The sequence below is a fragment of the Haplochromis burtoni genome, unplaced genomic scaffold, assembly GCF_018398535.1.
Source record: "Haplochromis burtoni strain Fernald_Lab_line unplaced genomic scaffold, NCSU_Asbu1 Contig_27, whole genome shotgun sequence".
In the NCBI taxonomy this organism is placed as follows: Eukaryota; Metazoa; Chordata; class Actinopteri; order Cichliformes; family Cichlidae; genus Haplochromis; species Haplochromis burtoni.
This window is the reverse complement of record NW_024582388.1, coordinates 1,022,224-1,048,705: the sequence shown is the minus strand read 5'-3', so window position 1 is coordinate 1,048,705 and position 26,482 is coordinate 1,022,224. Positions and strand designations below refer to the sequence as shown.

The 26,482-nt window shown below is 38.3% G+C and overlaps 1 protein-coding gene across 3 annotated transcripts; it reads left to right on the top strand.

Moving 5' to 3' along the window:
- Window positions 1-4,719: 4,719 nt before the first annotated feature.
- On the top strand, window positions 4,720-19,712 carry crema (cAMP responsive element modulator a). 3 transcript variants are annotated; one of them, XM_005918012.3, is made up of 8 exons: window positions 4,720-4,845; window positions 6,513-6,630; window positions 6,779-6,907; window positions 10,044-10,132; window positions 10,232-10,368; window positions 11,177-11,365; window positions 17,219-17,378; window positions 17,814-19,712. In XM_005918012.3, the coding sequence occupies exons 2-8, from the start codon at window positions 6,523-6,525 to the stop codon at window positions 17,956-17,958; spliced, it is 957 nt and encodes a 318-aa protein (XP_005918074.1). In that variant the 5' UTR covers window positions 4,720-4,845; window positions 6,513-6,522; the 3' UTR covers window positions 17,959-19,712. The 3 variants fall into 3 exon arrangements, with proteins under 3 accessions (XP_005918074.1, XP_005918075.1, XP_005918076.1); XM_005918013.3 differs by lacking the exon at window positions 6,779-6,907 and having other exon boundaries at window positions 4,721-4,845; XM_005918014.3 differs by lacking the exons at window positions 4,720-4,845; window positions 6,513-6,630; window positions 6,779-6,907; ... (1 more) ...; window positions 10,232-10,368; window positions 11,177-11,365 and adding an exon at window positions 14,981-15,272.
- The last annotated feature ends 6,770 nt before the right edge of the window (window positions 19,713-26,482 follow it).

The window sequence follows — 26,482 nt, the reverse complement described above, 5'->3', positions numbered from 1 at the left end:
GCTGAGCTAATGCGCGGTCATATGTTGCCTTCACGTGCACCTGGTAAAGTTTAACTAAAGTTGACCAACTTAAATCAATTAAAGAAAAATCTATTTTAGCAATCAGTGCTCGACTTGGACCAGTTTGTTACAATCTAGCTATATCAGTCGGTAGAATGTGGTTATTTCATTTACCATGCAAGTTAAGGTTTATTCTATTGATCAGTTTATATTGAACCCTAAGCTTATCCAAAGAGGCTTTGTCCTTCCCCAAAAGAAAAATAACCAAGACCTCATTAAAAATTCTATTTTTAAGTAGATTTTCATTTACTCGGGTATAAAGTTAATTTTATTTCCCGAAAGGCCAGAAAAATAGGTAAAATGCACAGATTTCAGTTAGGTACATTAACACAGACTCATTACCAAAAACCAATTTTGACCATGGAAAAAAATGCTGTTGGCCAAAATGTTTTTCTTGAGAAACTGAAATAAAACACGGACATGATGATACACACAGATACCACAACCTATTAGAGGTAGAACTGCTATTTCAGGATTGCAGGCCTTACGAGCGGGACTTAAATGCAACCTCTAGTAGTGATGGCCGGAGTTGCACCGTGACTCCGCGCTGTGGTCAGTGTGGGTAATGTTTGGCGCCCACGGGGCAGCGGAGGGAAGAAATAATGAGAATCGACACACTGAATGAAAATAAAGCCGAAACCAGCAACTTACTGTGTTTGTAATTCTGCCTTACAAGGACAGAAAGCTGTGTGAAATCCTCCAAAGTGAAACACTTTTGTTTCTTTGACTTAAGAAGCTGCTTTAAAGTTAAGACTTGAGTTTGGTTTTAAAGGACGAATTAGGATTAGGCAGAGATTAAGTTTGGTAATAGGAAATGACTTAATAAGTAATTAAAGACTTGGGAATTATGTGTGTTTCCACCACCAGTGCACATTTCTTTTTATTACTCAGTGAAGTATACTTTCTTTTTTCCAACATCTAATTTGATGAGACGCCACTTATTAAAAGTTTCGTGTGTACCCAGCCCTTTACTACTTTTGTCTACTGCCTCACCTGGGATTAAAACAAGCCCCTTTACAAAAACCAGTCCAAACCCATGTGGGGAGCTTTCAGGAACAGCTTCCTCAGAACATGCATGGATCACATGGATCGCCTTCCTCTGGCTGAACACAGTGAGTTATAGTGCCAAGAAAGGATGCAGTGCGAGGTTTAGTACAAGAAAAGAGAACTGCTGAATTTGAAGTATGCAGAAAGTGTGTGTGTGGTTTATATGGTCAGTGTTTCAACAGGATCGCTCCATCATGTAGTGCCAGCATGCAGCTGGGAGGCTATTTTAACTCTTAACACAGCTGGAGTACTCACAGGCCACCAACCACAGCCACAGCAGCTGTCGCAATGGATTAAACAACCTCACCTTTGGATATATGAGCACTTGTTTATCATCATTTGCACAAAACATAACAGAGGAAATGTGCAATCACACTGTCATAACAAAAGAAAGTAACCTATAATTATAGTGAGGGGGGGCAAATGAAGAAACATCTCACTGACGTTCTGGTACAGATATATGTAGCTGCAGAGCAACAGTGGATCCAGTTTCTACAACAAGCAAAGGGGTGAAGGGGAAAATGGCTTTGGCCTTCAACCTTTCTAGAGAAAGCAAGAACAGGTTAGAAAATCCACCAAATAAAGGGATATCCTGGCAAACAAAAAAAGCAACAGTCATTGGCTGGCATTTATTCTATGTTAAAAACAGCAGGAGTAAAAACAATAATGAGATGCAGAAGATGTAGAAGCTGACCATGAGTCAATTTTTCAGATGATTACACTTCCCAAAGTCAAAAATTAACTTCCATTCTTAATAGACAAGAAAGCCTGTATTTGATATGCCTCACAAGGAACCACACACAGTACCATCAAGAAGTATTTGATCCCTTCCTGATTTCTTATTCATTTACATATTTCTCACACTTTCACGTTTCAGATCGTCAAATACATTTTAATATTTTATAACAATAACAAAGTCAAGCAGGCTAAAAGATCTTAAAAAGCAACATATCATGGCCCGAGTTAAAAAAAACTCAAAGTCCTTGACATCTATCAGTCCAGAAGGGCTACAAAGCCATTTCTAAAACGTTGTTTCTCCAGTGAATCATGGTGAGAGCCCTTATGGACAAACGGAGAAAACTTGGAACAGTGCTGAATCTTCCTGGAAGTTACAGCCTACTAGAATTATGCATTGACGACTCATCCACGAGGGCACAAAAGAACAAGGAGGCCTCACTTGCCTTAGTTAAGATCATGATTCATGAATAATGCTACATGTTACTGATCTCCAAGACTTTTGGAAAAATATTCTGTGAACTGGCGATATATACACTCTAAGGTTTTTTGGAAGGTTTCAGTCATGTTACAATTGTTATAAAACTAACAAAGCATTTTATAACAGGAACTTTATACCAGCAGTTAAATATGATGGTGGTAGTGTGATGGGCTGCTACAAACTTCAATCTGTAATATAATTAATGTCTTGAGATACGCAAGCTAAAAAGCTCCTAGTTTCAAGAGGATTTAAAATTAAGTATCCAGTCAACATAACCAAGGACCATATGTGTTTCAGTAGTGACCTCTTGTGGTGCACTGCTGTGGTGCCTCTTTAAGATGATTTTAAATCTTATTTGGCATAACCTTTATTAAAAGAGCAAATATACTACTTCTTGGTAAGCTCAGTTATGGCATTTATAGAATTTCCTATGTGTATTGCACTTATTTAATATCAGTGTTTCCCCAAACAGAAACATCTTCCATTTGCAATTTCAATGAAAATAATATATGGTTTTAGGATGCACAGTAAGCACAATAAACGCCAGATGAGATGGGCCTACCCCTTTGCAGACATTACCTGCAGTCTTTCACTTGGTATAAGATGCTACAATTGATCTTTTTAATCTGCAAATTAATACTTGGAAAAACACAGCTATAAAGCCTCTGTATCTTCATCATTTTGTGTATGGTTATCATGAGATGACATTACTTTACCCTCACATTTTAAACTTTGACTTTCCCGAAAAAGGCCATTCATCTTCCAGAAATATGGCAGTCAAGCTGGAAAGGCCATGGCAGATGCTCAAATACCTCTTTGATGGTATTATCAGCGTGAAATTGTGTTGTGTAGTTATCCCAGGCTAATTTTGTGCTAAAGAGCTGTCTGGCCCAGGTCATATGTAACTCCCCACTGTCAGGCCTTTGTGTCACCCCAGGGTCCCCCTTCTGTTGCTGGTACTTGGCCATCTGGAGACTCCATCCTCTGGCTACAGGATAGGCCAAGGAGATGGAAGAGGAGGAGGGAGCAGCAGTGGGGGAGCATTAAGACAATGTAATTTTGTAATATAAAGCTGTGCTAGTTAGAAGTATATGACACAAAACCTTTACAAAATGATGGACAGCAAAACTGGGAAAACTTAAATACTGTAGTCAGACTAATACTAATATCAATCATCATAATGCTGAAAGAATGGCTTACACTACAGTGAATGTAATGCATGCTGCACTCATGTTGTATACATCAATGCATTGCACCCAACAACACACATAATCATTTTTTCTTGAATTATATAAATTTATGCCACACCGTTTGAGATGAAGAGGACTACTCTTTGATAACATCGGGTGGCGCTGTTGTAACAGTGCAGCCTCTCCAGGCATACAGGAGGACAGATGGTGGCTCAGGGGTCAGCCAGTCAGTGCTAAATAAAGGAACCCAGCAAGTACATCACGGAATCTGCAGTAAACCACAGTTATCTGCACATTTTTTAAACAGACTGACATTATACGGAAAATTAGCACCAGGAAACAAGTCTGAGTTTATAATGTAGTTCTAACAGGTGAGGTAACCATTAACAGTCCAAATATAACCTCTATTTTGTAACTATAAAACATTATTTGTTCTTTAGATTGTGTGGTCAGTTTATACTCTATACAATCTATCATTATTATTATTATTATTATTAATCACTGTCTATCAAACATCCAGCTGAATTTAAATGCCCAGGGCTATTTGGTTGATTGTGGTAGACATAACTGCCAACACAAGCATCACTTTCTTATTGGAGTCTATGAAGTTTGCCCTCTTAAATATAAATTCCGTGTACTCTTAAGTTAAAAAAAATGTCTCAAACAAAATGCAATACATTCCTCTTAATCTGCTTCGGCTTTTCAAAGTGTAATTGCTTCTTACGGGCACTAGAAAGCAGCATTACTTTGCTCTGTAAACATGAGTGTCCAAGTTACAAAACTATCACTGTAGCACTGTTATTGCACACTTCGACTTTTGTTGTTTAATTTGAAATTTCCTTGTTCCGAAAATTGAACGTATGAATATGAATACACTTCTCTTACCATGCTAAATTAAAACAATTACCCTTTTGAAAACTTTAACACAAAGGGGTCGAGTTAAGCTGTAGCTATGACTGTTTTTCGGAAACAATTTATTTCAAACATGTCGCGGACACATACACGGTAGAAAAACTAAAAGATAAACATTTGAATTAATTTCCAGATTCTAAGATCTTATGTGTGGCGTCTTCCCGTGAAATTCCTGCATTCTGCTGACTTAAAGCAAGAATTTAGCCACGGCTCGTTTTTTTCGCCCGCCGAGTGTAAACAAGGAAGCAGGAAGGAGTGAATGCTCTCGCTCCACCTCGACACTCTTCGGCGTTAAACTGACTCGCCTGTCGACATTTTCGGCACAGCATCATCAGCGCTGACGTGGAAACTACGTGAGCGAAGGCACGGACCGTTCACCCATACTGTCATTAGTGACGACTCAGGCTACGTAAAACTTCGGTAAGTCGCTGCAAAGCTGTCACATTTTTGGTCAGCGCCAGTCGGGCAGAGTCGAAGGAAAATGTGCAAATACATCTTCGGTGCGAAACGCTCCATTAAAGCCTAATTTTGTAACCACAGCTGATAAATTGCCGACCATCATGGAGTTAAACAAAATGTTCTCAACTGTCAGCAGTTCCTCTCTGAAGTTTACTGAGCTAAGTCAAGTCAGGCGGAATAGATGTCGGAAGTGGAGTGGACGCGACCTCTTCAAAATAAAAATCCTAAGCCCAACTACGTAAAATATTCTAAAATATCCAATGTGAAGACTTTGTTTTTTTTAATTCCAAATTCGTCATGTGTAACACAATTTATTTTAAAATTGTATTAAAATATGTTGCTCAAAATAAAAGTCCAACATTTGTCAAATTTTCACCCCGTAAGGTCTGCCCTTAAAACGGAAGTCCATTTTGTCCCCTATTTTTTCTTAGTTCAACCGACAAAGCTCTGTTGTAACTGCGTGTAATTTGTTTTACTTGAAACGTTAAAAAGTGGCTGTCTTGTTAACAAATACGGGTGCTGCTTTAAGAAAAATTCACACATCTCGAAATATATTAAAACGGGTTCAGGACATTTCTAGGGCAAACGGCTGTGGATTGCTAATTTAATTTTATTGAAATGTTTCAGATTTTCACTAGTAAGAAACTTCAGAGTTTGCCATCAGTAGAAGAGAATAAACAGTTTGAGGCTAGTCTAAAAGGCAGGGCTCTGTGGCTCATCATGAGGGTCCCTGATGTGTATAATATGTAAATATTAATGCTTTCCAGTTATGATGCTGACTGTTTACATCAGTCCAATTTTTTGTTGAGACCCTGTAAAAATAGAATTAGAATCCCTCCATTTGTTTAGTTTTGACACTGCAGCCAGCCTCTAATTTGAAGCAAACCTCTTTTAATTTTCTAAAACCCAGTTGGACACAAATCTTTACAGCCTTTCATTGTCATTATTGCCCTCTAACAAAATTGTACTCGAGTTTGTAACAGTCTGTCGTCCAAATTATGGGAAAAAAAAGAATCCTAAATTCAGTCAGCCAGCTTCACCTGGTGGCTGCCACACTTAATGAGCTTGCTAGTTATATAATGCAAATTTGTCACAAGCTGAAAAACACTCACTCTCAGCACAGATCTTCGGACAAATAATTTTGATTTAAATCAGGAGTGTTTTCATTTCATTTATTTCTGTTGGCTCTGTCTTCTCAAATTGTATTTCAGACTCACTGATTGAGGAGCATTCAGTTCACCATCTCATTATTCTGCACTTCATTACAGTGCAGTTAATGTTGTTATTTCTGCCTCTATGCACCCGGCTGTCTGGATCTTTTTTGCGTGTCAGTTAAGCTTGAACGGAATCGTACTGAACAAAGTAATTAAGTGCAGATAGAACACTTATAACACAATATAAAAATATAACACAGGTCTTGTAAACACAAGACAATTCTTGCCGATATTCCAAGGTTAAATGTCTATCTGTAGCCAATGTTTAATGAATACTGAGGGGAAAATTGGACTGCAAAAACACATTTATTTGTCTTTTACCTGTGTAATGATGTTAGAGAAGAAAACATTAGGATTGCCTTTGTCTGCTTCAGTTGTATCATTATTAATTTGCCCGTCCATCTGTCTGTCTAGGTGAGCGACTATGGATAGCTCCGTATCGTCTCAGCTGGACAGCAGTTTAAATGACTCATTGACAGATGGAGAGGAAAACCAGAGTGAAACCAGCCCTTCTCCTGCAGCTGCTGCTCAGGTGCACACATGCGCGGTTAGGAAGTGTTTGGTGGTTTTAACCGGAAGAGAACAAACAAACTTTAAGATGTGTTCAGAGACAAGAGGAGTTCAGACACTCAAGTCTAACTGTTGCAGGCAAACATTCATCATTTCATGTGTGCCTGCAGGCGTCACTAGCAGAAGAGTCTTCCGGTGTGACTGTTGTTCAGCTGCCTGGTCAGACAGTTCAAATCCAGGGGGTCATCCAGGCCCCGCAGGCCTCTGTTATACAATCACCACAAGTTCAGACTGTCCAGGTGAGGGCACATGCTTGCCTCAGAACTCATTTGAACTCTTTTAATGGATGACTCAGTTTTTCACATCAGAGAATAGCTTTGTCAATACATGCAAAATTTAATTTCAGTTCCAAATTTTAACTAGAGACTAATGAAACATCTGTATGCAGTAAGCAAAGTAGTTAGAGGCTCCTATGGGTCATGCCAGAGTCAGAACCCAAGTCAATCAGGAGACTGAAGTCAACTCTTAGCCAAGTTGCCAGTCTCTCAGGGTGGGTCTCAGGTCTTACATAATTCAAGATATGATCAGGTCAGACGTTTCAGAGCAAGTTTCAAGTCCATTAGGATACGTCCAGATTATGCCTCAAGTCACTGAAAACAAGTCCCGACAAATCTTAAGTCAAGTCGAGCCTCCAGTAACACCTCGAGTTATTTGAACATGTTTCAAGATAAGTATCTCTGTCAAAGCACTACTGATGCAAATGCTCTAGTAAGATGAACATTTAAGCCACAAAGCCTGACAATAACACCTAAAAAAGCAGTAAATACTTTCCCCACTCTGCTCTGTACACTAATTTAGATCGAGATCAATATCTTGGTCAATGAACTTGTAACTGCTGTGTACAAGGCACACTGCAGGGCTTATGGTTTAATGTAGTGCATCTGTTAATAGGATTCAAGCGAGCGGCAGGAACTGAGGTTTAAGCTCATCAGTCTAACCTTCACTCTCAGGAGATGTTGTGTCTCGTTTAGATGACTGCTGTAGAGCTGCAGATGCATCAGATAACAGTGATCTGTCATGTGAAAATGCTGGCAAGAAGTTATTAATATTATTGTATTGAGGACCAGTGTCTAGAAGTATAGGGCCTGAGAAAGGAAACAGTGGTTAAAATGGAGAAGCAGACTTTTCTCTCCTGTGCAGCTTTGTTTGCAAAGCAGAGGTTACTTTGTCGTCTCATGGAAAGTATTTTTTCAAGGAAATTAGCATGAAAATAGATTATATCTTTGAAATGCACAGTCAGATGGCATAGATCTACACCACAATGTGGTTTTGTTGACTGGTTTCAAACTACTCTGTACTTCTTATCTGTGAAACTATCAGTAGCAAGTTTGACTTGTTGCCGATTGACTGCTGGTATTAGCTGTACGCTTCCAGTAATAACTGTTATTTAAATAAATCCTGCATCAGTAAGTCTTAACGTAAGACTCTGATTGAGTGCCATTAAACATCTGGAGGATGCAAAACATCCTGTTTAAAGTCAGCACTAACACTGTGTGCGTAACAGCACAGCACAGTTATTTCTTGCTTTAAATTTGCTTCCAGAGCATAAAGCTAACAAGCTTAGTTCCAGCCTCCACTTTATTACAAATTAATGGACACACCTCTGTTTAACCCGGCACCTTTGTCTGGTACAGATATTATCCTAATGTACATTCATTACACAGCAGCGTGAGTCATAAAAGCCCTTTGGCTTATGACACATTACCAGGGTGACTTTGTTATTATTCCCACAGTATGTTTCAGTTGGGAAAACAAACAAATGCTTGAGGGGAGAAAGGTGGTAACTTTTTTTTGCAAATAATTGTGCAGAATATACAGTGCTGTGCAAATGTCTTGACCCTTTATATGTTGTTTCTAAAAAGCCAGACTTTCTTGTAATTTGAAAGTGGCTTGAACCACAGTTCTCCAGTGTTTCTGAAAGTTTTTTCCTTTGGACTTTGACTGCTTTTCACTCATTCATAGTTCAAACCTTGTACCTGACCAATTTCAGGATTTATGATTTTTTTAAATTTGCTTTTGCTTAACACTGATCTATGAATCACTCGAACATAAAACAGGCACCCATCTCAAGGGATAAAGCAGTGCTGTGTCAACACATTACAGACAACTTAGCAGTGAACCAATGTAAATCATATCTTCAGGCACTTTGTTGCAAACAACCTACTACAAAGACACATCATTTTATTCCAATTTCTTTAGTTGAATCTGTGAAAAATGTCAACAACAAGAGTTTGATGGACATCGAGATATATATCTCACCAAGGTGATTCCTAAAGAGTTGAGTCCTTGATATCAGCCACAAAGTTGGCATAACTTGGGATTGTGTGGACAGATGGAGGACAAAAAAAGAAGTGGCAGGCCTAAAAAATCTATTCATGTCCTTAGGAAATAGGGAAAAAAATTCTGTAAATACTCAATGCATCAGGCCTTCCAGTTGACCCATCTACTGTCAGTTTAAGCCTCTTCAGAAATGTCTCAGTGGAAGAATTGGGCCAATCTTAAGGAAGGGAAGTAGAAAGAAATAGCTCAGTTATGCAAGATTGCACAGGAGCTTGGTTGAAAATCAACATGGTGAGTCTGACAGAGTGATGAATCCAAATTTGACATTTTTGGTTAAAATCATAACCAATATGTGCGGAGGAGGTCAAGAGAGAGGGGCAACAGTGAGTGTGTGTCATGGGTTAGGACTCCATGTCAGTCAGTGGTGTTGGGGATCTTGTGAAAATTGTTAGAATTAAGAATGCAGACTAGTACCTCTCTATACACTGCCAATGGAGTAAAACATAGCTGGATGGAAAAAGACACAATGAATCAATATCAGTCATGGATTAACCTCCCCAGAGCTAAGACCTCAATATTACAGAGGTGGTGTTGGATCATCATGACCAAGAACAGAACAAAAGGCAGCAAATACCTAAAAAAAGAGCTTTGAATGTGCTTTAAGAAGCCTGGAGACTTAAAAAAGTTACAAAAAAGCTTTCGCTAAGAGTTTAAGCTTGTTAGAAATGTAAAAACTCAGTTTTTGCCTTTTATACTGTATTTCCATATATATTTGCACACTTCAATACATAATTTTCCCTGGAAAACTATAAAGAAATCAAGAGTGGCAAGACTTTTGCGCACTACAGTTATTGTCTCTTGTGACATGCAATGCGTTGAAAAGAGTAGGGCTTCAAAAAATGCAGCTCAAATTCCTTCTTTGACGTCATCTTTGTCTCTCACAAACACCTCCCAGTGTTCTACAAAAGACAGTGTGTGGAAAGATACACCCACTCAGTGACAACATTTAGCACAAATGATGTTGCCAAAATAATTTAAAAAAGAAAACAATGTGGATTACTCATCACTATTAATTACTGCCTGCTTTTTGCTCAGATTGCTACTGTAGCAGAACTGGAGGATGACGAGTCAGTAACAGACACACAGAAAAGGCGGGAGCTTCTCTCCAGGCGTCCTTCATATTGGTGAGAGGATATGAAGAGTAAGCTAAATTGTGATATATGTCATAAAAAGTCTGCTAGTGTTAAAAGGTCTTTATGAAAATACTTTATTTTGTTTGGCAGGAAAATTTTGAATGAGCTTTCCTCCAACTCACTGGCAGTTCCTAAAATTGAAGAGGAAAAGACGGAGGATGAAGTGCCAGTTTCCAACTCCCCCACAGTGCCAACCTCCATCTACCAGACCAGCTCCGGACAATACAGTCAGTACACACGAGAATGGTCCACTCACTAGAGAGTCATCTTCAGCATTTTCTGCTCTGTAACATACATTTACAGAACTGTACAAAAGAGTTTTAGCCACACTTCACTATTTATACCGTGCTTCCAAGGAGCCTGTAATTTTTAAAGTGGTCTTGAGTAATAGTTGTCCAGGCATTTTCTTTAGATATTGGCAGCTTTTTCACTTCTTTTCGATCCAGTTCTTGTTCCTGACCATTTCTGTTTCTTTCTTTCTTCATGAATCCAATTAACACTGACCTATGAGCTATGGGGAACGCTTCATGAAGTCCGTTAAAAGAAATTAAAAGAAAGCTTGCCTAACAGAGTTCAGGCTGTGCTGAAGAACAAAGGCGGTCATACCAAATATTGATTTTCAAATTTGTTAAATTTGTAAAAACTCTGTTTTTGCCTTGTGTACCAAATTCCCATTCATGTTTTAAATGTTTCCCAGAAAATATAAAGAAGTGAGAGTGGCTCAAGATTGTTGCATATAATCAGTTCATTGGGTACATGCAATTACAGGAAATATTTCATTGCTTGAAGAGGAATGAAAGGCAAAGGTATTCCTTTCCTTCCTGTGTACACATTTGGAAGCTTTAAGTGTTCACAGTGGGTTAACTTAATAATTATCTAAGTCGTTTAGAGAAAATGCTCTCCAATAGCTTATAGAGCTTTATGGCTCCTGTTAGGACCATAAAGCTCTGTGAGCTATTGGAGCACAGAAAATCAAATTTCAAGCATTAGATGTTACTATTTCTTCATTCTAACTTCATGAAATCCCCTACACAGTTGCAATCACCCAAGGGAGAGCCATCCAGTTGTCCAGCCCTGGGGTTCCAGGTCTACAGGGGGTCCAGAACCTGCCAGTAACAAGTAGTCCCACCCCACAGCCTGGAGCCGCTGTCTTACAGTGTGCAGCTCAGCCTGGAGATTCTCCACAGCAGCTCTTTATCCAGGGAGGACAGGTACTCATCCAAGGTAGGGTGCAACTTTGAATTTATATCAGAAACATCCTTTACGAAACAGCAGCATACATGTTGGGGTGTAAATATTGAATGTTTTGGCTTTTTCAAACGGCACCTCAGATTTTTATTTATTTATTTTATCCACAGATATAAGCCATAAATGATAGCAGAGATCAAAATCTGTGTAAAAAAATAATAATATGGTAATCCCCATCTGACATCGTGGGATTAAGGACTCAATAAATTATGGGATGTTTCTCAGTGAAAACATGGAAGACCCTTTGTGACAGTAATTTGTCCTACAGACAGTAAATTGTATCTCAAAAAACATTTGAGATTCATAACTCTGCAATATTAAAGTTTCATTAGGATTTCCATTACGTTCCACAAATGTGTCCACACCACTTGGATTCATTGTGCAATATATTCATCTTTTACTTTCAGTGATTTCTTAAGCAAGTTTGTAAAAAATTCCCTCAAGTTCATTTCTTACTTTGAACACAGCTGCAGTTCCATCTTCAAAGCACCAAAAAGATGATTATTTGTTCTGAGTAAGTGCTTGAATTCATCAAGATGTGGTGAAGGCTTACTCATCTGCTCTACTCCAAGCCACTCTCTTTCTTCTTTAGTTAAGATATCGCTCTGTCCAGCTGCTGTTGACCATGTTGTATTGTCAGGTCTAATCTCTTGCTTCATATCGAAAGTAACACATAGCTCAGCAAAGAGCTTATCACTGTCATCTGGCAGAACTTAGAGCCTCTGGTACCTGTTAAAGGACACGAATAGGTCAGTTTTGGTTTTTTGGACAAAGGGTTAATGACTGCCTGAAGTCTAAGACTATGGACATTACAGGTGATGATTTTCTTCCCTTGAGTTTCTGCTTGTTTGTGGATCTTTCTGCATTTAGTTTTGTATTTAACTGAACAGGATGCTCTGTTGGGTTGAGATCAGGTGACTGACTCGTCCATTGAACAATGTCCCATTTCTTTGATTGATAAACTCTTGGGTTGGTCTTGCAGTATGGTTTGGATTAATATCCTTTTGCACCATGAAGTGCTGGCTAGTCCGTTTTGCAGTGTTTGAGTGAATCTAAGAAGAGAGTATAGCTCTGCATACTGAAGAATCCCCCCGCCCCCCTGCTACTTCTGTAATCATCAGTAAATACCCTGAACCACCTTGAGTGGGCTCCTGTTTTCATTGGGTTTAAAAAAAAATTCTGTCTTTCTTTCATGTCCTTTTTGAAATTCAGCTACAACGGTCTTTCTGATGTTGCACTTCAGCCTCAACACCATGCAAACTAAACCCTTTAACCTGAAGATCAAAGTAATGAATAGGAAAAAGAACAGAATTAAGTTGTTTTCTGTGAAGGAGCTGGTTGTGCTCAACGCTTGTTAACCTGAAGTTAACTGGATAAAACTGCTGACTTTTCATTTTAAGCTAGTTAGGACGAGGGAAGTTTTCAATATCTGATCATTTTTTGCTGATATTAAGATGAACACACAAAAGGCGAACTAACCCATTCATTTACTCTCATTGACTTGTTCATAATAGTAAATCTGTGGTTTGAGAACTGACGCTTTAAGAAAATAATTGCATTCAGAACATCCGAAACATGTTAATTAGAAGGTGAAGTTCTAGTTTGATTTACAGTCAATGATAAGATCAAAGTAGCACTCGCCCATGCGCTTGACTTATCAGCAGAGGTTCCAAAAGTACAGAAAGTCTGTACTTAAGTAGAAGTGCAGATACTATTGTTAAAAAATACTCCAGTAAAAGATGAAGTAGTGATTCCACTTGTTTACTCAAGTAAAAGTGAAAAAGTACAGGCTCTGAAATTGACTCAAAGTAAGAAAGTAAAAAGTATCTCTTTAAAGGACATTTCTACCAGCTACTTTTATGCAAAGCTAACTGAAACTTGCCATATTGATGTAATAAGAAAATAATATTAGTGGTTTATTTTAGTCTAAAACTTCATTCTTATAAATATTCTTATCTTGAATCAGATTAGCAGAAAGTGAGCAGAAAAAATTAAGGAAATAAAAGAAAATGCCTCTGCTTTCTGTTGGCTGCACTGTAGAGGGTGACTTTGACTCTAAACAGAAGAACAGTAGATGTGGGGTTTAAACTGTTTATCCCGCAATAACATATTTCGATGCAACCTTTAAATAACACAGATAGTTCTACCTCATAGACATAATGTTACATGTGACCAACCTTTATCTGATGTAAAAGCATGAGGACTTACATGTAAGCTTTAAATTTGCAGTTCAAATTGCAGGTTCAAATGGGTTTGATGTTTGAAGGCCTGGAGTGACATGAAATAGTACCTCCCCTCTGATGCATTAAAGCAAGAGTAATGAGCCTGTTTTGAAAATGTAAGAAGTAGAAAGAGTAAAAGTAAAAAGTTGTCAGGAAAAAAACTACAATTAAAGTACAGATACCTGAAACAGTATTTGTAATTCGTTACTTCATACTCTGCTTTTCAGGGACTGTTCGTTGTATACTTTCACAGAGTCACATGCACTAACATCGTGTTTCATACCCTATGATCATAACCGATAGTTTTGCAGTGTAATAGCTGATGAATGTCTCATATTAGTGGTCAGGTTTCAGTTCATGTAGGTGCCTTTTCAGTAACTCAGTAACTCTGCCTGACACTGTGTTATTTACCTTATCAGTCCATAAGTCCATATCCAGCTGGCACAAACAGAACCACCTATGTGCTTGGGCTAATTCATTCCTTCCAGCTGAAGAGCTCTGTATTAACAACAAAGCTAATAGAGCTGCTCAGCAGCAGGGCTGTGGATGTACTAATAGTTAATCAGGATTGTTTTAACCATGGTGAAAAGTCATAGAAACATTTTTTACGCATGTTGCTATTACTAAGAGGTTCAGAGTTTCCCTTTTTGAATTGATTTCAGAATCAATGGTTAACCAACAATAATCAATGTTGCTTGCTGTCTTTATTTTCGTTCCTCTGGTATTCTTTTCTCGATATTACCAGGAGTTAGAGTGCAGGTTTTTGTCTAAAGTGAAAGCCCTGCAAATGTTAGGCTGAGCTGTGATAAATTTAAACCTGTGACAGTAAAAAAAGTAAAATAAAAATAATGCATGATCCTCCTAATTAGTAATACCATAAATTTCACTCACGTCCTTTCCATCCTGGCTGCTGATTTTCCCACCAAAGACCCGTCAGGCAACTAAGTGGTTAATATTGTTTTGACAGGTTTGGTTAAATAACTGTTTTGTAGAATTCAGCAGGATAAGTAATGGACGTTTGCTTAAACTTGAAAAAAAATGTAAAACCTTCATTATCCATGTTTACTATTTTCTTACTTCCTTAACACTTTCCAAAACACACACACACACACACACACACACACACACACACACACACACACACACACACACACACACCTTGAATCAGGGAGCTCAACAGTTTGCATGGCCGCTTGGGACACAATATCCTCTTGTTTGTTGAGCGTCGCTCTAGTTGCGTCACTGGAGCTAAAAATACACCCCCCTCAGCTACCGCCCTCCCCCCATTAGCTCCCCCGCCTTCCCTGCCTCCCTCCCTCCGTTCCTGCCTGGCTCACATTGTGTTTCTGTACTTCAGTTACTCATCTGCAGGAGGGGAGGGTGGGAGGAACTCTAATCCAGGGTGTTTTACTGACTTCAGCGGGCAGTAGTGATGTCATTGTGATGTCAATGCCTGTAATTGTAATCAGGCTGTAAAGTTGGCAAGTGAGCACTCTGATACAGAGAGCTGAGAGGAAAGGAGAAGCGGGAGCAAAGGAGATACAAGTAAAGCAGAAAAGGATAGTGGTAGAGGAGAGTTTTTGTAGTGAGGTGTCTCTCTGCCGTGGTGCTGGATTATTGGAAACCAGAGATGGCTGTAACTGGGGATGAGACTGAGTCAGGTAGAGCTTCTTCACATGTTTAATAATGTGTTCTCTGCAACACTCTGACTCTTTTCTCTGTGCTTTTTCGAGAGATATTTGTGCATGTTTTGATTTGATGTATAGCTCTAATTATACCTGAATGTAAGTCCTCTTAAAAATATGCTTTTGGTATTTGGAGCTTCTAATTGCAAGAGGATCTCTTTTATTTAGAAAACTGTGAGAGCAGAAGCTTTTGCATTCAGGGGCATATTTATGAAATTGAAATTACTTTTACTCGACTTTCAATTTCATGCCTTGTGAAAGTAAAGATGAGTCTTTACACAGATCATACTGGTGTCCTTGCAGTTGCAAAACAGGAAAAACACTCATGACAGTTCAGGGTTGAATTCAGATCTAGCAAGTAAACAAGCATTTAGTTAGTATGCTCAGCGTTGCTCCATTCAGACTCTTTCTCGCTGTTGCGAGTATGTTCACACACACACACACACACACACACACACACACACACACACACACACACACACACACACACACACACACACACACACACACACACACACCTTTTAATCGCTACAGTGGTTGTTGGGCAGACAGGCAGGGAGGGGGTAATAAGTAAGGGAGAGGTGGGGAGGGGGTGGTAAGATAGTTGGGGGTTTGACGTCACTCCAGTTTCCTGGAACAGAAGCCAGGCAGGGAAGAGAGAATGCAAACGGGCAAGTGAGACGCACGCACTGACGTCAGCACAGCCCGAGTCACTCTGTTATCACAATGAGAGAAAAAGAGACAGACGCTCTGTGTGTCTGTGCGTGTTTGTGTGTTCGCACCTGCTGTGTCTCTTTCTGAATGAGTGTGTGTGTGTGTCTGTGTGTGTGTGTGTGTGTGAACAGCAGGTCAGGGCAGAGCAATGAAACTTCTCAGGAACAAAGTGAAAACGAGAGGGTGAAATGTTACGAGGCAGCAGGCAGAGCAGCACACAGTTGAGTCATGAAAGTGATGACTCAAATCAAACAGCTCATAAACCACATCCACAGAATCGCTTTGTTTTTTCAGCCTTCTCCAGAATTAACATCACTTTCTTTTAAGAATTCGAGAGGCTACCAGTTATCAGTAGCACACAGTGGTTTACAAAAACGTCACCTCCCAAATGCAAGTGCTGTTATCTCGTTAGCGATACCAGATCTTGTGAGGAAACAAACGAAACTTATGGGTTTATTCTACTGAGAATAAACGCAGTCATATTGTTTGCAGTTTATCATATGTTTCAGTAAATGTTAGTATAATATAAAGGCAATAATGACTCTCTATTCAAAAATCAAACGGTGAGCAGCTTATTTAGATTGGACAGTCTGATAACAAGTTTTTTATTCTGCACCGCTTCAGGCTATAAAGTTACATTGCATTACATTAGCAATAGCAGGACTGAAGGTGTTTTAGAGTATTTGGACACAGCAGGCCTCTGACCTTTAGTTCCTATGGTTAAAAGCACTTAACTCTGGTCCTAGAGCATAAATTCACAATTTATGAGGGCAAATTAAGTAAAAACAAAAGCAGATCTTACTAATGTCTGCATAAAAAGAACAGAAATAGACTTTATGGTACTTGCTGTGTTGCTTAGTATCCCTCAGAAGTGGGAACTGCTTGACTTTGTATTTCAGCAGCAAAGTTTTGAAGTTTGTTTGTTTGAGCCAGCATCTTTTTATTAGAGCTCCTAATTCCTGCTTTTAATGTAATAAAATAATAAGTACAGCATAATGTTAGGACACACCTCAAGAATTTTTCTTAAAAAAAATGCAACATTTTGTATTCTGTGTTAGTCTGATGGTATAAGGATAAATGAAGCAGGTAAAGATTCTTGTACAGATTTAGAGTTTTTATGAGGAAAATATAAAGACAACAAAGATCTACAAAAAGTAAAAGGTTGCAGAATCTTGATCTCCTATTCTTTTGTCTGTATTCATCTACAGCCGCTACTGGAGACATCCCCGCCTACCAGCTTCGTTCACCAAACTCGGGCCTGGCTCAGAGCATTGTAATGGCTGCGTCTCCAGGCAGCATGCAGAACCCCTCATCACAGCACGCCGAGGAGATCACCCGCAAGAGGGAGGTCCGGCTGATGAAAAACAGGTAGGAGCTGAAGTAGAAGTAAAAGATTGTATTTGAGGTGTAAGATCATTCCATGTCAGTAATGGAAATATGATTGCAAGCAAGCAAGGGAATAAATGTTGGGGACCCCCTAATTCATGCATATTGGAAACTTTGACTGAAGTGTTATTGTGCATGTCTGGAGGTTGCTGTTCACACTTTGTGTCAAAGCGACTATTCACAAAAGGTCAAAGCTAAAGATTTCTGCTTTTGTAGGTGATCGGCAGATTTTTTTAAAAATTTGAAAATGAAACACTGCAGCGAATCTCTACGTAAACAGATTCGCGAACGCACGAAACTCAAACTCAAAAGCCTCAGACATTGTTTTGTTTATGGATTGTGCAGACTTGTCTTGACTCTTATATTATATTTTCATCTGGAGACTCATCCCAAATTTTTCCTCCATTTCCTCCTCAGGGAAGCAGCTCGTGAGTGCCGCAGGAAAAAGAAAGAGTATGTCAAATGTCTGGAAAACCGTGTGGCTGTGTTGGAAAACCAAAACAAGACCTTGATTGAAGAGCTAAAAGCACTAAAGGACATTTACTGCCACAAAGCTGAGTAGCAGTGGCTGTTTGTGGTCATGGGCTGAAGACAGTTTACAAACTTCTACAGCAAAATAAGACAAAACAAAACAAAAAACCAAAAAAGAAAAAAAAGAAAGAAGAAAAGACTCTGGAACAAAAACTACTTTCATCGTCTTTTATTCTCTGCTCACTCAGGCCTGATTTACGCCAAATTTCAGAAGTGTCGTAGGGAAGTCAAATAGCTTGAGCTTGCCAGTTTCGCTCTTGTTCTTATCTTGTGCTCTTTGCATGTGAAGACTCAAGTGTCGTACACATTGTGTTTGCTGTTGCTGTTGCGCACGAGCGAGGCTAACCAATGAGAGCCAGCTGATGAAGAGGAACAGGAAGAGGAAATACAGGTGTTTCCTGAAAATGTTCCGCTCATTTATGGCAATTACGAAAAATTCTTCGAGGGGTCAGCCAGGTCCCGCAACCAGCATGTTTCTCTGAGGTCAGACGAGCTGCTACACAGATCCATCAGCACTGCGACAAGGCAACTCAAAGTGTGTTTACCTGATTATATGTTATTTATGCTTCTGTTTTTGGTCATTGCATTCCTTCATGCGGTTAAAAAAAAAAGAAAGAAGATTTATCAAGCATTTTGTCTGTAAAGTGGATTTTTGTCATTGTTAGTTTGTTACAAAAGATTCTTTTTTTTAAAGAAAACACTGGTAAAGTCAATGAAATCAACATAAAAATCCATTTGCGTTGAAATCTATTTCATACCAATATATAGAGAGGCATTATCTGAATCACAGTATAGTTTCAAAGAATCAAATAATGTTCAAAAGAATCTTTATTTTTGCATTACTGAAGCGACGTTACAGTACTTGAAGTGAAACGAAAGAGCACAGTTGGACTTTGGAGAAAGCACAGAAAGTAACCAAGGACACGTGTAGATATTAGAGTTTATATTCTATTGCAGTTACCTGAATTTATCCCCCTTAGGGATAAATAAAGTCTTCTGATTCTGATTTCACATAAAAACGTATATATTCTACAAAGATAGTTGTTGTATGTTTTAAAAATTGAAATATCAAATTTGTAAACAATCATTTTACATTGAATATGGCCCCAAGAATAACTGTTTTGGTCTGCTGTTAAATAACTTTTTGAAATGATGAATATCCATTTTGGAATAAAACTGTATTTATGGCTTATTGTAATATTAAAATGCTCTGTTTAAAGGGTAATGCCAATTCTTTTGTCTTTTTTTTGTAAAAATATTCTTTCTCAAATAATGTATCATTTTGTGTTCATGTTTCTGGTAATATATGTAAAAGCTTTCTCTGTTTCTGTTGTAGCTCGCATTATTTCCCTGATTATACTTCATTAAAATATTTGATTTTCTATGAAGAATGTAGACAAATGCACAAAAGAGCATTCCTCTGAGTAGCAGACCCTGACATCTGTTACAATGCGGCTGCCAAAGCTCTTTAAGTAACAGTAAGGGATCTACCCACTGACTAACTCAGTCATAACAGTATCAGTCTTGATAGTTGCCACCCAAACAGTCTGCTACTGTCTGTGATCTCAGACGTGCGCCCATTCTTTTAATTTCTATGAAAGGAAAACATCCAGGCCTTCTATATCTCTATTTCTTTAATATCAGATGAGCTGAATATTTTCTGCACTTCGTTTTTGCTGTTTTAAATGGCTCAGTCTTCTACCAGGTGTTCTGTTGTTGATGTACTTCCTCATTTGAATTGTAAAAAAAATATTTTTGTTTATCTAATAAAATATACAAATGTGACATGGATTGTGTGATAATGTTTAGCTCACATACTGCTGATGAAACTCCCTCAACACTGAAGCCATCTTATGTTAGTGCAGTTAAAGCTGTGCAAAATAAATCTGCACTTTACAGGTCCATAAATTGTTGGACAAAGCCACAATTTTTGTGGTTTTGCCACTGTACACCAAAACAACTTATATGTAATTGAAGTGCAGACAATCAGAGGCTCAAAATTCATTGGACAGTTGACTGACACATGGCTTCATGACCAGGTGAAGCCTGTTCCCTCATGTTTTATGACAAGTGAAGCAGACAATCTGAAGTTTATTCACACTGTTGAATTTGTAACTTATAGCTGGTCACTGTAACTTTAAATATAAGGGCCACAGAGATGTTTATGCAAGTGAGGGAGGCCGTCATTAAGCTGGAAAATAGAGTAAAAACGAATAAATAAACATCTGAGAGAAAGCAGGAACTTTAGGAGTAGCCAAAACGCCTGAAGTCAAATAAGGTGCACGATGACAGAATCATTTCCACGATTAAGAAAAACAACATCACAACATTAACCAAGTGAAGAACTTTCTCGAGGAGGTAGGCGTATTATTGTCAGTGTGTACTATCAAGAGGCGCCTTCTTAAATGGAAACACAAGGTGCAAACCTTTGGTTATGCTCAGAAGAAACTAAGATGAACTTGTAGCATAAAGATAGAGAAAAGTATGGAGAAGGAGAGAAACAGCTCATATTAAGAAACGAATTACGTCGTCTCTCAGACGTGATGGAGCCACTACTGTGGCACGAACATTTATGGCTGCCAGTGGAAATGGACCACCATACTTTATTGATGGTGTTTATTGATGAGGTGACTGCTTATAGAAGTAAAAAGATGAATTATGAAGTATACTGGGTTACACTCTCCACGTAGATGCAGCCAAATGCTGCAAAACAGTCCTAATATTTTAAAATGATTGATTATGGTGTTTAAAGGTGAAGCTACAAAACTGTGTCTTTGCACAACAACATATGGGCTTAACTATATAAATTAAATTAAATAAGGGAACTATATTATATTATTGCATGATTATTAATTGTATAATCATATATAAGCAGCATATTACTTTACTAGCTTAGGAGAGGAGAAAATTGGTGGTAGCTTGAATCATTTTAAGAATTGTTGGGTAATTTTAACCAATAGGGATTCTTCCCATTTCCAAAAAATGTCAGAGACAATAACACCAGTGTTTTCTGTATTAGGACATTTTCAAGCAATCTGATGGGTTTTAAAAAAAACTTGGTCTTCAGTTCATCAGACTGAAGAGCAAGACCTAAAAGCACCAAATGTGACTTATTGCAGCCAACAACAGAGAATATTTGTATATACTGATCTCCAATAGCTGCATAGCTAAAACCTCAAATAGTAATTAAACTAAAGCCATAGTATTAGCCGAAGTAGAAATCTTATGGTTGTTTATGACTACTTCAGAAATTAGGAGCCAACACAGAGCTGTAATATATGGAATATTGTACACACTGTAGCTCAGGGGTGCCAAACTCTGGGCCTCGAGGGCCGGTGTCCTGCAGGTTTTAGATATCGCCGTGGGTCAACACACCTGAATGAAATGATTAGTTCATTACCAGGCCTCTGGAGAACTTCAAGACATGTTGAGGAGGTCATTTAGCCATTTAAATCAGCTGTGTTGGATCAAGGACATATCTAAAACCTGCAGGATACCGGCCCTCAAGGCCTGGAGTTTGACACCTGTGCTGTAGCTGTTATATTGTACTTTCTCTATTCATTTCTTCACTTGCTTTCACTCGCTGCTTTTGTATGTCAAAATTGTGAAAGCCCTCATAGAACAAAGATCAGTTTCACAATATGAATGCGGCATACACATACTTCAGCCTCAAGGCTAAAGTATTCAATGCAGTTAGGTAACTGCATACATGTACCTCTGCAGCGCAGGCATGCTGTGTTAGCAAATAGTACAGCACTTGTGCCTTGAATGCTAACATCTGCACTGTGTTTAGTTTAGCAAATAAAAGGATAAAACTTAAAAGCCTTGATGGCAAATATTTGCCATATTCATTCGTGCTAGTCAGGCATACTTTTCTCATAAGAAGACTGATATTTCCTTCTGCAGTAATTTACAGTTGAAGGTATGGCTCTCTTCTGGGACCTCCCTACACTTTCATGTGGAGCATGAAAACATCAGCAACACTGGCTGCGGACTTTACACTGATTAAATCGAAAACTCAGTGAAAAGAGGAAGCGGGGGTGGAGGAGGGCTGCACAATGGCTTGCAGAGGTAGCAACAACTGTAAGAAGGCTAACACGAGTGAAGTATGAGATTTGGGAGCAGGATGCACAAAACTGGATCGGCTGAGGCATTAGCTAGGCTGAGCTGATACACTGGGACCGTGGGCGAAGCTTGACCTGCCTGAACTAAGCTCAGTTTAAGGTTACAGTGATAAAGATCAGCTTGGCTCATTAGTCTCAGTGTTGTAGTCTATTTTCAGTGATGTTGCAGGGCAGATTTTATGTTAGTCGTTTCATCTTTTTGTTGGTTAAAGTGATTTCTTTGTATCTAAAATGTACCAAATCAAGCAACCAGTGCCTTCTCCATCCTGATGCTGCACTTAAGTTCAGCATCTAAGTTATAAAGCATGTTGCTACTGTATCACCAAGACATTCCTAAAGGTTTGTAGTACTTTTCCTTGCAAAAGAGTAGCAGTTTTGTCTTTGTGTATATCCTATTGTAACTCTAATGGCAGGGACAGTGTGTTTGTACCTGTTTAAAATTTCCTCCAGCACCTAAAGGTCACAGATTATGTAATGTGCAGGCTGAAGAGTAACAAACCTCAGCTTTTATTTTGCTTCCCCAAGTAAACCAAAGGTTAGTTCCTCTTTGGAAAGTAATAAACCTTGTTTGCGTCAAAGCACATTAGATGGAATGTAAAGAAAAAAACGTCTTCTAAGAGGGCAGAAAACAAATGTTTTAAATAATACCTTTCTTCTAAAGACACGTATTTATAGTGTGCTGTTTAAGATAAAAACAAACTACCGACAAATAATGAAGCTGAAAAGCTGCTTCATGAGCCAACTAAAATTTTTAGAACGAAATTACTCTTAACAGTGGAAGCAAATGAGGACAGTTTCCATAGCAACCTCATAGCAATATAACAGTGACCTCAAAGGGGTTGATGGTGATAAAAGCACAGATAATTCTGTGTGATTTTTAATTTAAATTGGATTGATCTCTTCACCTTATACCATATGTTGCAGTCTCATACACTCACCAAAATGAATTATGCATGCACACGTATTCTGTGCTCTGCACTGTGGATTCAACTACTGAAATACAGCTTCACTCTCTGTTACACACACCTACTGCCAAAAACGTCTCTCTCTCTCTCTCTCTCTCACACACACACACACACTCACACACACTCACACACAGCGGATTGGAGAAAAATGCCTCAGAGGGAAACCTTGAACGCTGCTGTGCATGAAAAGACTTTGCAACTCCCCAACAATGCAGCACCAAAAATATTCTTAAAGCTAACACACATATTAACATCCTAATTAAAAAGCAAATATATAAATTCCAAGTCAAACTTGTGGAACAATTTACCCAAACTCTAAAGCCAAGCTGTTTATGACCCCTACTTTTATGCTGTTTACAGAAGAACAAACCAAAATGGAAATTTTTAAGCGTGGGAGTCTATTTAATGTTTCATTATCACTCTTTTCAAACATCTTCATGGCCTTTGGTCAAGTGTGGTTTGAGTGGAAATTTCCACCTAGAGACTGGCTGCCTACCAGTAAACTGGGGCCCACTACCTTGACAACATGAACAGCGCCTCCACTGAAGAAGTCAAGACGGACCTCTGCTGTTCAGTACAGGATACTGCAACTACCCTCTCATAATTATACTACTACTACTACTAATTTGTTTTTTTGTACTCTGAAAAATGTCGATGGCCCTCATGTATTAAAAAAATTACCAGAACTTATAAAACACATTCGATTCAGTTTTTATAACAAAATTATTTTACAGTGATCAGATAATCTATGTGATACTCTTTTACAGTTTCATACAGAGTAATTGTCCAAGTAACACCTGAAAAAAAAATTCTTGTCTACAGATTTTCTAATAGTGTTCCCTTCCTTATCCCAGTTTTAATGTTAGCACCAAAAACATTATACCTTGTATACGTTAAAGAAATAATGTTTCTGATCATCGATTTGGTGCTAAATTACGAGTCTCTTAGTTTGGCCTGGTGTACATGGATCTAAGTAATACACAGATTCAACTCTATCTCCCTTTTTTAATGTGTTGTAAATAATTACCTCATTTTTCATGTGTAACTGAGTCAGAGCAGGAGCTATTTGTAATGTTCAATGCGTCTGGAGAACACAGAGATTTCAAAATCAAAGTATTCCTGGAGAAAGATGCGAAATTCTGTGATATGCAACCAACTGATAGCTAGGAATAGTGCTTGTTATCTCAAGTGTTGCTATTTAAAGTATATAAATTATCTCTCACTTTTTATCTCTGTCAAACTTTTTTTTAATTAAACCTTTGTGTTCAGATGACGTGTTATTTCTTATATCTTGCTTGGCTGTAGGTGCTTATTTTGTCAGCACTATGATGCTACATTTTCACCTGCAGAAATGTATAACACGGAAAAATCACTGACAAGATGTAACCCAGTAAAGAATTGTTGTGTTATTTGAGAATGACGAGTACTTTCTCCATTTGGTTCTCCAAGGACTAACTGTCAAGGAAAGTTTTTAGAAATGTACAGTCAAAGAAATCTCAACAGTCACATGACCCCCTATGAGCAAGCACTCTGTGACATTGGGAAGGAAAACTCCCCTTTAACAGGAAGAAACCACCAGCAGAACCAGGCTCGGGGAGGAGCAGCCATCTGCCGTGACCGACGTAATTGCTTCATAATGTAACATATTTGGACTTTGAGTCTGGGAGCCAAACTCTACTGTATTCTGCTGCTGTAATAAAGTATTTCAAGCGTGATTTCTCTGACTAAATAATAACCTACTTAAGTTGATAATTTGGTCCTGATCTGCACTCTGGTGGAAACACTGGTTAATTTTGTACACACTCAAAAGTTGTCCTAGGTTCTTGTATACATGCATCATAAACATGCATAAATGTGGTTCACATCACACATGCACAATGATTGACAGCGTGGTTTACTATTTCAAATCATCTGTTTTTAATAATAAAAGATTTAACCTGTGAATAAAATCATTTCAGTCATGAGCAGTGTTGGTCAAGTTACTTGAAAAAAGTAATCAGTAACTAATTACTGATTACTTCCCCAAAAAAGTAATCCCGTTACTTTACTGGTTACTTATTTTCAAAAGTAATTAATTACTTAGTTACTTAGTTACTTTTTAAAAACACGATTTACAACCTGAATAGGTGATAAAGCGATAGCTCTTTCAGCCCAATTCTACTTTTTCTACATAATCCATCAATATGTAAACAAAAGAAAATGTAATCAAATGGAAAAGTCTCTTTTTAAAACTTGTTTTATTGGTTTTAATCTTTTAACTTTATGCATCAAGCAAAAATGTAATTATATGCAACATTCTCTGACTGGAAGAAATTAGTTTAATATTTAAACCTATTTTCTGCACATTCCAGCACATAATTTTTTTTTGTGTGTGTTTACACTCACTCTTTCAAATAGATGCAAGTAAAACACAGCAGAAAATAAATAAAATCAAAGACTAGCGGTCCTGTTGCTCTATTTTCACCTGTAAAGCGGAGTTGGGTAGGCGGAGGCTTACCCTGGTGCAGGTGTGCCGCGGCGGTCAGTGGAAGAATCCGCGAGTTTCTCTGTGAGTTTCCCATTTTTAGGGGTTTTTTCACTGTAAAAAGAAGTTTTCTTCCCACAACAACGCTAATGTTTTTGTCACTTTTTATGGAATCAAACTCAAAGTAAGGTCAGTACTTCCACGCTTTAAACGCTGCACGCTCATACTCTCTCTGCACTCAATATATGATCCATTGTTGATCTGCACACAGCTGTTGTCACGAATGTCGCACTCGCTTACGTCACTGTCATGAGACATTCTCGCAAAAAATCACGGTTTTAGTAACGCAGTAACGCAGCGTTCCTACGGGAAAGTAACGGTAATCTAATTACCGTTTTTGCAATAGTAATCCCTTACTTTACTCGTTACTTGAAAAAAGTAATCGGATTACAATAACGCGTTACTGCCCATCTCTGGTCATGAGTGTGTCTTATTGTGCTTTGACTGCTGACAATCTTAAGATTTTTTTGTATCATATAGTCCTGCATTGCCAGGAGTTGGCCAGCAGATGACCCTATTTCAACACTACCACCCACGCTCCTCACTCCCAGCCACCCACACACGATTTTTTTTAAAATGTAATTGTTTTAATTGTTCGCTTGTGCTTATTCAAAATAGCCCGATGCTTCACAGAGCTGGGAAAACACGAACTTCAAAGGTTTTAACGACAAAACAGTTTATGAGTGTAATGATTATAAAATGCTTGTTTTCATCTGATCATTGAACTTGGCCTCATTTAACCTGGTCTACAATAACAAAGATTTAGCATTATTCTGTCACAATAAGACAATTTCTCTTTAAAATTAACACATAGGCACAAACCATCGTGTAACACCTCATTTACACAGCATTTCTGTAAAAACCTGCAAATGTCTATTTGCTTCTTAAAGATGGATCCATCTATTTAATGGTGGATTAATAAATTAAAGACAGACGCAGATA

Bases quoted from the DNA above. Each gene is read 5' to 3' on its own strand.
- crema (XM_005918012.3), top strand. From the start codon at position 6,523: ATGGATAGCTCCGTATCGTCTCAGCTGGACAGCAGTTTAAATGACTCA. The intron at 6,631-6,778 runs GTGCACACATGC...GTGTGCCTGCAG, and splicing joins CTCCTGCAGCTGCTGCTCAG to GCGTCACTAGCAGAAGAGTC. The intron at 10,369-11,176 runs GTCAGTACACAC...TCCCCTACACAG, and splicing joins GACCAGCTCCGGACAATACA to TTGCAATCACCCAAGGGAGA.